General features: G+C 39.1%; 1 protein-coding gene across 2 annotated transcripts in view; it reads right to left on the reverse strand.

Moving 5' to 3' along the window:
• LOC120311663 (transmembrane protein 68-like) overlaps nt 1–10,149 on the reverse strand; it is an 80,970-nt gene extending 70,821 nt beyond the window's left edge. For both annotated transcript variants that reach the window (XM_039351404.1, XM_039351405.1), the window contains exons 1-2: nt 8,176–10,149; nt 6,766–6,930 (exon numbers count right to left, since the gene is read on the reverse strand). In XM_039351404.1, the coding sequence (XP_039207338.1) occupies nt 6,766–6,930; nt 8,176–8,503 (493 nt within the window). In that variant the 5' untranslated portion in view covers nt 8,504–10,149. The remainder of the gene's footprint in view (nt 1–6,765; nt 6,931–8,175) is intronic.
• Nucleotides 10,150–11,250: the final 1,101 nt, after the last annotated feature.

Below are 11,250 nucleotides of genomic sequence, written 5' to 3' on the forward strand. Positions count from 1 at the left end.
TGACGTGGTTGTGGGGCTTGTGTACTCTGAGGAAGATGAGAGCTATGCCAGAGGTTCAACCATACTGGACAGGTCTCATCAGAGGAGTCAGACAAAGAGTGTCTATCCCATAAAAAATATGGTGAGACGTAAATTGCAGAATGCCATACCGGCTCGGACATCGCCCAGGTTAACAAGGTCCGCACTAGATATTGGAGTTCCTGGATATCTGGTGAAAAATGGGTTACAGGACTCAGGACTGTTGGCTGAGCAACCAGGGCCAGCAGCTGCAGAACTACTGGAAGAAAAGGTGTTTACCCGTCGCAGATACACAGTGATGGAAAACAAAGAAATAATGATCTGTTACTACAGATCAAGTCCAACAAGAAGAGGATATCTAAAACGAATGCACCAGTTCTGGAAAGAACAACATCCAGAATCAGAAATAACAGAACAGAGACTAGCAGATCAACGCCGATTTATAACACGAAATAAAGTATTCACAGAAACAGAATTGGACGAACTGCAAAGGTTTACCCAGGGCAAAGAAATCAAAGCCTTACCAGAAGTAATTCAGAATGTAGAGGCAAACCAGGGGGAGTTGGCAGTGAAGAATCCAGCAGAGATATACAACTGTTCTCATTTGGAAACCAGGCACCTCTTCCTCAGGAAGAACAAAACCCTCTAACTAAAGAAATAAAAGAATTGAAACAAAGAATAACTGAGCATCTAGAACAGCACAAAAACAACAGAATAAGGCTACCTGCATTGAAGCTTGTTCCAAAGAAACAGCTAGCACAAGCATTAAAAGATGCAAATATTGCAATATCAAGTATAAGCACCAATTCATGCAAGAAACAAACCAACTAATGTACAGCACAGCTGCAGTTATAACAGAATACCTGGGATGCAAAATCAACAAAGAAGAAAAACAAACAAAACAGTGCACCAGAAAAATGGAAGGTTAGACTAGAAAATAAGATCAGCAAGTTAAGATCACATGCAAGCAAGCTAGAACAGATGAAAGAAAAGAAGCTGAAGAACAAGAAGACCAAAGAATACCTAATCAAGAAATACCACTTAGAAACAAGGAAGATCAAGGAAGCACTGGAAATAATAAAGCAACAAATAACAGCTATAGCCAGGAAAATCAGTAGATATGAAGCTCGAATTGCAAACTATAGGCAGAACCTCCAATTTCAATCCAATCAGAAACGTTTCTACCAATCCATCAATGGAGAAACTGCAAGGAATCAGTCCAGTACCTGACAAGGAAGAAACAGTGCAGTTCTGGAAGCAGATATGGGATAACCCAAAGAAATACAACAAGGATGCGGCTTGGTTAAAAGAGGTGGATGCAAATAAAACAGAAGTTGAAATGAAAGAACTAGTAATAACAACAAAAATGGTAGAAAAAAGAGCAAAGAAAATCAAAAATTGGTCAGCACAGGTGAAGATGAACTGCATGGGTTTTGGTTGAAACATCTAACTGTTATACACCCACTCATTGCCAAGCAGTTCAACAATATACTACAAGGAGGAGAAATTGAAAAGTGGCTAACAACTGGGAAAACCTACCTAATAATGAAAAATCCAGCAAAAGGGGCAACACCAGGTAACTACAGGCCAATTACCTGCTTACCAACAACTTTCAAATTACTAACTGGTGTGGTAGCTGATGCAGTACAACAGCATCTAGTTGAAAACAATCTCTTCCCACCTGAGCAGAAAGGAAACCGCCCCAATAGCAGAGGAACAAAAGATCAACTCCTAATAGACAAAATGATCTTGGAAAACTGCAAGAGAAGGAAGACCAACCTGAATGTGGCATGGATTGACTACAAAAAGGCATTTGACTCTCTGCCACATGACTGGATAATCAAGTGCCTAGAAATAACAGGAGTCAGTAGAAACATCAGAAAATTTGTGCAAAGATCGATGGCACAATGGAAGACACAGTTGCAGATCAATGGTGAGAGGCTGGGAGAGGTTAATATCAAGAGAGGAATATTTCAAGGAGATTCATTATCACCATTACTATTTGTTATTGCACTGTTTCCTCTGTCAACAATACTGAATAACTCAGGACATGGCTATCAAACATCAAAAACATCTGCCAGACTATCCACCTCCTTTATATGGATGATCTGAAGCTGTATGGAAAAACATCATCTGAAATAGAATCGCTGCTCAACACTGTCCGTATATATAGCCAAGATATTGTAATGGAGTTTGGCTTGGACAAATGTGCCACACTTACTATCAAACAAGGAAAAATAGTGAAAACTGAAGGAATCAAGATGCCCCACGAAAATAACATTAAGAGTCTGGATGAGGAAGAGTACTACAAATACTTGGGTATCCTTCAAGCTGACATCAAGCACACTGAAGTCAAGAAAAAGATTAGAGGTGAATACATCAAGAGAGTGAAGAAGATCTTAAAGTCCAAACTCAATGGAGGAAATACCATAAAGGCAATCAACACCTGGGCAATCCCAGTCATTAGGTACACAGCTGGAATAGTGGACTGGACTCAAGCAGAACTAAAAGCAATGGATAGGCAGACCAGAAAAATAATGACAATGAATCATGCCCTTCATCCACGCAGTGACATTGATAGACTTTATCTACCAAGGCAAATAGGTGGGCGTGGAATGCTACAAGTACATCAGATGGTTGAAGAAGAAAAAATGGCTTTGGAAGAATATCTGAAGAACAATGATGAAGATGCACTGAAATTAGTATATCAGGAAGGCTTACTGACTACTGGAGAGACCAAACTGGCCTACAAGAAAGACCAAATGAAGAACAGAATAGAGGCATGGGAAGACAAAGCACTACATGGCCAATACATGAAAAAAATAGCTGGGAAAGCAGATAACAATAAAACCTGGCAATGGCTAAGAGCAGGAAAATTGAAGAAAGAGACCGAGGGACTAATTCTGGCTGCACAAGACCAAGCCTTAAGGACAAATGCATACAAAGTCAAAATTGAGAAGACAGCAACAGACAGTAAGTGCCGCCTATGCAAAGAAGCTGAAGAAACAGTGGACCACGTGGTAAGCTGTTGCAAGAAGATTGCACAGACTGATTACAAGCAGCGGCATGACAAAGTAGCAACAATGGTGCCTTGGAAGATCTGCAAAAAATATCATTTGCCTGTAAGCAAAAACTGGTGGGATCATAAAATAGAGAAAGTCATAGAAAATGATAAAATTAAATGCTCTGGGACTTCAGAATTCAAACAGACAAGCACCTGCAACATAACACCCCAGACTTAACAATTGTCGATAAGAAAGACAAAAAAGTCTGGATAGTGGACGTGGCAGTGCCTGGAGACAGCAGAATAGAAGAGAAAGAACTGGAGAAGATAACAAAATACAAAGACCTACAAATAGAAATAGAAAGACTGTGGCAAAAGCAAGCAAGGGTAGTACCAATAGTCATAGGCTCCTTGGGTGCAATCCCAAAACAACTGGAGCACCACTTGAACACCATTGGCATTGACAAATTCGATATTAGTCAATTGCAAAAGGCGGCCTTATTAGGAACTGCTTCCATCCTGCGACGATATCTGTAATACCATCAAACATCCACATCTGCCAATCCCAGGTCCTGGGTAAGGACTCGATAGGTAGACAAAATGCCAAACCCAGTCTGAACATCTGGTTGACTGTGCGATGATCAATAATAATAATAATAGTAAAAATAAAGTTGGAAGTGATCTTGAAGGTCATCTAGTCCAACCCCCTGCTCAGGCAGGAAACCCTATACCATTTCAGACAAATGGCTGTCCAGTGTCTTCTTAAAGGCTTCCAGTGTTGGAGCATTCACTGCTTCTGGAGGCAGGTTGTTCCACTGGTTAATTGTTCTAATTGTCAGGAAGTTTCTCCTTAGTTCTAGGTTGCTTCTCTCCTTGACTAGTTTCCATCTGTTGCTTCTTGTCCTGCCTTCAGGCGCTTTGGAGAATAGCTTGACTCCCTCTTCTTTGTGGCAACCCCTGAGATATTGGAACACTGCTATCATGTCTGCCCTCATCCTTCTCTTCATACCCAATTCTAGCAGCTGTTCCTTATATGCTTTAGCCTCCAGTCCCCTAATCATCTTTGTTGTTCTTCTCTGTACTCTTTCTAGAGTCTCAACATCTTTTTTAAAATTGTGGGGACCAAAACTGGATGCAGTATTCCAAGTGTGGCCTTACCAAGGCATTGTAAAGTGGTATTAATACTTCACGTGATCTTGATTCTATCCCTCTGTTAATGCAGCCTAGTACTGAGTTGGCTTTTTTGGCAGCTGCAGCAACACTGCTAGCTCATATTTAAGTGATTGTCCACTAGGATTCCAAGATCCCTGTCACAGTTACTACTGTTGAGCAAGTACCACCTATACTATACCTGTGCATTTGGTTTTTCTTGCCTAAATGTAGAACCTTACTTTTTTCACCATTGAATTTCATTTTTTTAGATAGCGCCCATTGTTAAGTCTGTCCAGATCTTCTACACACTTAAATAAAAGTATTCCTCCCTTGAGTTCACTTTTGTATACCATATATAAAATTAAATCCTGTGACTCAATGATTGAGAGATCATACAAAGAAACAAGTTTATAAGTTTTTAACATAATTATTAAGGAACACAGCTGCCTTGTTGTGCTTCTGGATGAATACACAAATGCTTCATACAATATGGATATAATTTAATTTTTATCTGAAATATTACTAAATATAGTTTTCTACCAAAAACCCAAACTTCAGAAAAAAGGGCACATATATTCCTTAAATCCTGGAAAAGGAAGTAGTATTAAGAGACTAAATCTGGCTTGCCCCTGTAGACAGGTTGGAAAGACTCTGTTACTATAGCCCATCTCCTATCTCAGTGGTGGTGAACTTATAGCAGGTGTGCCAGAGGGGCACTCAGAGCCCTCTCTGTGGGCACGCGTGCTGTCGCCCCAGCCCCGCCCATGTGAAATAGCACAGGCAAGGACATGGCAGCCGGGCAGTGGGGACAAGACTCCACCCTTATGCCCTGTCACATGGAGATGATGCTGCATGGCACGGATGGAGGGCATGGTCGCCATGGCGCTGCTGGATCACCTGGGCGATCTGCTTCAGCTGGCCATGGAGGCAGTGGGTGGCCCTGTAGGCAGGTGGGGGGTAGGGGCAGGGTGGAGCGGACAGAGTGGGGGCAGAGAGGGCGGGAGCAGTTTTTGGGCACTCGGTTTCTAAGAGGTTCGCCATCACTGTCCTATCTTAATGAAGTTAAAAAGTTATAGTCTTCCTGTGGAGTTGGTTTCATAGTTTGGTCCATTTCATAAGGCTGACAGATCCAAACATAATTTACAAGTAAATTGTGTGATTAAAATGATGGGACCTTATATTTTAAATGTATACTCAGCAATACATTTAATAGAACATAATGTCTTTTATATTCAGACAGGATACAAATATTAAACAGGTTTGGCAGAGCTTATATTACCTTGCTGACTGTAAAATGTATGAAACTGGAATAGTACTGCTACACTAAATGGGAAAAGGCAGTGACAGTTTGCACAGACTAATGTCATTCGTTATACCTTTGTTGTGGATGGCATGGTGAGAGCCAATCTGGTCGAGAGGTTAAGGCACCAGGCTAGAAACCAGGAGATCATAGTTCTTAACCATAAAAGCCAGCTGGTAACTTTGAGCCAGTCACTGTCTCTCAGTCCAGCCCACCTCACAAGGCTGTTGTTATGGGGAAAATAGGAGGAAGATGTGTTGGATTTATTCACTGCCTTGAGTTATTTGTAAAAATAATAAAGATGCGATACTAATAAATAAATTTACCCATTACTGTCACACAACCGTCACTTTCCCCCTTACTGAATTGAGATTTTATACAGTAACTCACAGAAGGTAAAAATCACCGTCAATATTTTTGGGGGGACAGAGCAGGTTATTCATTTCTAGTAAAGACTAGCTCTTCAGTCAAAGTGTTGATACAAAGTGATACAAAAATCATACAAATTTGCAAAAGATTTTTTTCCCCAATAGATGAGGAGTAAAAAAAATCTGGACAAAATCAACAGGGAAAAACCCTTTTATTTTTAGGAAGCATTTTGTTAGATAATATTTGAATGAGCAAAACAGTATAAGAATAAAATTGTACATGTTTTGAAGATTTAATCATTTAAAACAAAGATTTATTATTATTATTATTATTATTATTATTATATAAGCAAAGAGAAACAGAATAGTTTCAATAGTTTGCTTGGACATTTTTCATTCTCAAATGACCAAGAAACATTGTTTTATCTAAGTTACCTTAGATAAGATCAGTGCTTTTTTATCATAGAACACACTGGAACAGAGTTCTGGCATCTTTTTTCAATGGATTTGTGCATGGTAACATTAATAGTATTAACTTACCTTGAACAAAATCCTAGTCTTTTAGATATGTTAAAAATTAAAAGGTTTTTTTTTTCAACTATAAAGGTAAAGCTTGTAGGGTAGGCCAGGCGGGTTGTATGACGTGTGTGAGTTCCAGCACCTTTTTTTTTTTTTTTTTACAAAAAAAGCACTGGATAAGATGCTAGTAATAGTGGAACAGACCTAAGCTTGGCTCAGGTAACAAAGATTGTATTTTTCAGTAACAATCAAAATATCAAAAGATACAAGATTTGCTTAATAATTCAAGAAACCAGATAAGCTTGAATTTTAGAGAAACTATGTAATTTTTTTTAAATAATTTGTAATTATGTCTGTGTTAAAGGTTTGCAATGCAGTGTTTGTGCACAGATAATATATTTTACCTGGTATTTTGGAAAAATGGTAATCAACCACTGTGTGGCAAAATCTGCCCGTTCTTAAATATAATCTAGATACAAAGTAGAAATAGTCTAGCGGAAAGGCTCCATGATAACATACGATAAGCCCTGGTCCTTCTGGTATTTTATCCATCCCATGTATCTCATAACCTGTTTAAAGTATAAAATATAGGAGTTTCAGTATTGCTTTAATACAATCAAAAATTTAATAAGCATTGATTAGCTCTATTTTTTATTTTTTGCAAATTTCTATTCCAGCCATTCGAATTATTCTGGGAAATATATATTTTTGAATATCAGTTCATAACACAGAGTCATGTAGATTTGGGTGTCGATAATTATTGTTAATAAATAATTAAGTAGCACATTTCAGATTCCCATAGAAATCAACCAAACATTAAAATAAAGCAACAGCAAAACATAATACACAATAGCTACCCCATGGTCATTTGGTTATGTGCCAAATGCTCATTTCAAAAGAAGTGTTTATAAGTTAGAACAACATAAGCAAATATTCCCATATTTGGAATAGCAGCAACAGTATGAAAGGGGAAAAATGACTTTGAATTAAGTTGGTGCCAATCCACAAAGTAGTTTGTTATTACTTATTAGCGTCTCCTTAAGTCAAATGCATTGTTTCTGGATCTGCAAAATTAACTGTGAGCACAGGAAAAGATGCACCTTCTCTGAGGAAACTCCAACTGTTATGCATGCCTCTTCCATATCTTTTGATATGAAGCAATGCAGTCTCTTGAACTCTTTTAGAAATATATACACTTGTATATAGCCTTTAGTAAATCATTACCTGAGTTCACTTTTTTTCAGCCAAAGACAGCATTGGCCTTTAAAACACATGCCAAGGATCTGGACAATAAAGAGGTCTTACCCAAAACAAAACCTAAATTTGATATTATCTACACATCTTAGAAAGATAAGAGTTTCAGTTGTTTCTATGCAGCACTCTCCACTAAGAATAAGAAAAGTACTGATCAGTTTTAGTACATAGTGGTATGAATCAACCAAAACAATTTTACCCAAGCGTCTTCATGCTATTCTAACAAGATAGGGTTTCTAATCTATTTTTTTTTTTTGCAAGCCAACATCTTATTGCCTGCATTCTTCCAATAAGTTACATGCAGTGCAATTTTTATTATTTCTTAATACTTCCTTTTGCTTCTGCAAAATAACATTTATCACCAAGAAGATTAGTTAGATAGTCTACATTAAATCCCCACACATTAAACAATGCAACTTGATGACATTTATGGAGGGTTGTGAAGATCACATAAGTGCTGCATATTCTCCTCCTGTGCCATTTAAGGAATACTATAAACCACTGTGGTATTGTCAACAAATCCACATCAACGTGCAGATCAAGGAAGAGATTAAACTTACCATGCCACACTGTACCATACATGTCCCAAAGGTGAGCCACAGCTCTCCGTCCATTATCCCATGACTGACTGAGATAATCTTCCTTTAAAGTAACCTTTCTCTTGTAAATATGCAAGAGAAAATTAGAAAGATAAATAAAACCAAGAATTATTACAACAGGGGAAAAAAGAAGTAGGAACAGTACTGACATCCAGAAAAAGTATGCTGAGTAGTGGTATGCTGAGTAGTCTGTGAAACTGTTTATGATATTATTTGGAGAAATATTGATACTGTTCAATAGTTCCATGACCCAGGTCAGATTGCCTTGCCCAATAGAAAATGAATTCATATTAGTTCTCTTCTGTTTAAAACTAAAAAAGCAATGCACTGGAAAAACAGCTTCTTAACATTGGCCCTGGATGCAGACAATTGTTAAGTAGCTATCAATGTTGCAATAGGGATCAATCTATTTCAATATTCTAAAGATTGTCCACATTCAACAATTTAGTCAAGAGAGACAACTAACTGCAAAAAAAGGTATATTTAACTCAGAAGCAGGTCATGCTGTGTGCCTTTCAGATGTATTGGTTATAAACTCCCATAATCCTCAACCAGGATGCCCTTTCATTCTAGGCAGAAACTCGTTCAAGGCAATTTTGACAGATAAAATCATAGGCATACAACATAAATAAAACCTGCAAGACTCCACAGATTGAAAGTTTCTGCCAGGAACTGGAAACAGAGCAATGAAAGACTTGAGAGGAAGAGACGGAAGGGGGCTTCCTTAAAAGCTGCAATTATGAAGTCTGTCAGCCCTTTCCGAAGCCCTTTTTTCCTGATGAAACTAATTCATCGGATCTCAAAGAGGCCAAGCGCCAGTGGGGGAGCGTTCCCTGGGACTATGCACTTATTAAGAGCTGCTTCTCCATCCCCAGCGAGAGGCGTCATTTATCCACTGGTTCGGACCGTTTCGGCTCTTCAACCCTCGGGCTCTCCCTGCTACCAGCAGAGCTTCTCCCTCGCCGTTAAAGATGCCGGCCGAACAACCTTTGGGAACCGCGCCCTCGCTCGGGATCACTTGAATCTCGGCGCTCCATTCAAGGACTCTTAAGCGCAGCATCAGGGCGGTCCTGACAGCATTCCGGGCGCAAATGAATCTGGGTGACAGGAATGGCCCCGGCCCGGCTCGACCCAAAGGTGTTCGATGGAAAAGCAAGCGGGGAAATCTCGCAGAAACCTGCAACACCAAGAAAGCCGCAATGCAGTATGAAGTTGCGCATCGTGTAGATGCAAAAGGAGGAGGAGACCTTCGGCACCGTCTTTCTTTTCAGGACTACGAAACGCACCCGAAACTGTGGAGAAGGATTTGGCTTTTTCTTGGCTTTTTTCTGGGCTGGACCATTTCAGCTCTGAGGCGCTGCAGATACACGTCTTGAAATTCAGAAATATAATCAAAAGAGTCGTCATTCTGTTTTGCTTTGTTTTAATTTAAAAAGATTATCTGTAGAGATATGGAGATTTTCAGCGGGAAAGCAGACAAAAATAAAACTCCTATATACAATGTGTTGTGGTACGTTCCATCTGATGTCTGAACCCCTCGCGTGAAAAATCTCCTCGCGTGGTCAAAGGATTTAAATCGTCTTAATTTGGAAGCGATTTGCTAAGGTTGAGAAACACTAAGTTATAAGATGTTTCAACTCCAAAATGGGCTTTTTAAGTAATGTGTGAATGGTGAAATGTTCCATGATGCATTACAGACCGCTTAATACAGAACATTTGTATCTTTTGGCATGCACTTAAAAATAGCTTGGGTTGTGCTACTAAATCCTGCATATTTCATACAAGAACTGACACAGAAGTAGCCCAGCAGTATGCTTATTTAATCCATCCTGTCTGATATCTATGTAATTGAATAACACACTTATTAGTTCCTGTGTCTAATGGGCTAGTGAAAGATAATGAAGTGGTAATGGATAATGGATTTTACTCCTTTTGCTTCCCCTCCTCCTTCCCTCCTTCTTTCCTCCCTAAGTCTCTCTCCACAGTAAATAAAATAGGGGAGTTATGTATACATACAGAACATTAAATAGTGTCCTAATTGTAGCAGGACACTTTAAAATTAATACAGGCCAAAGAACTTTTATTGATTTCTTGGAGAATATATTTTACAAGTAAAAGAATTGTAAGTATTTATTTCAAATACTTATACACTGTGCATCATGGAATGCAGTCCCAGCTCTGTTCAAAATGTAAACTGCATTGAATACAAAAATACCCTCGGATTAAAAACACATCAAATACATAACTAAACAAGGTTATAACACAATAATCTTGGCTAGTTCTAACAGGTGACTCAATTAGTTCTGAAATCTAATTAGTCCATGAATCAGAAACTCCCTCAGAGTGAATTTTGGGGATAGAGAAGAATCATGAGAATACCATAAACAGCCAAGAAAACAAAACAAAATAAAAAATGGACCATTACACAAGTCAATCCATAGTCTTTCTCAAGCAAAAACTAAGGAAGAGAATGACCAACAGTAAAGCTGACAAATTTGATTGCCGTGACAATGAATGCCTCCATTGAAAAACCTGAAGGGTCAGACTGGGGACAACTCTCTATCTCAAGCATATCAAACTGCCGGCCTGTGCCAGATGCCTGTGCTAGATGCGTCACTCTGAAACCTAGGCCATCCCATTGCCGGCAATGGGAAAAAAGTCACGTAATGTCGCAAGTTTGACATGCCTGCTCTATCTGATTACTAGGTGTTGATGCTGACTTGATGACACATAATGAAAACAGTGGTTTCCTACCTTCAGGAAGGACAGCAGCAAGGCCGGCATCACTAAGAACCTCTTAGCTATTAGTGGGAGAGAATGGTGGGGGGGGGGAATTAGCAGAGATGGAAGCATTTTGTCTTGGGCTGCTGTTGGGAAGGAAGGGAGGGAGGGAGGGAAGACCAAGATTCCTGAACTTAGGCTCAAATCTTAAAGTTGACTAGGAAGGCAAAGCTCCATGCTTTCCATTAACTGGAAAAAAGCACAGGGAAACTTGTTTTGTCTGTTGACAAAATGCATTTATGCGATCATTATCCT

Source organism: Crotalus tigris, unplaced genomic scaffold, assembly GCF_016545835.1.
Source record: "Crotalus tigris isolate CLP2741 ecotype Arizona unplaced genomic scaffold, ASM1654583v1 scf7180000018371.15429387391:27106975, whole genome shotgun sequence".
Classification (NCBI taxonomy): Eukaryota; Metazoa; Chordata; class Lepidosauria; order Squamata; family Viperidae; genus Crotalus; species Crotalus tigris.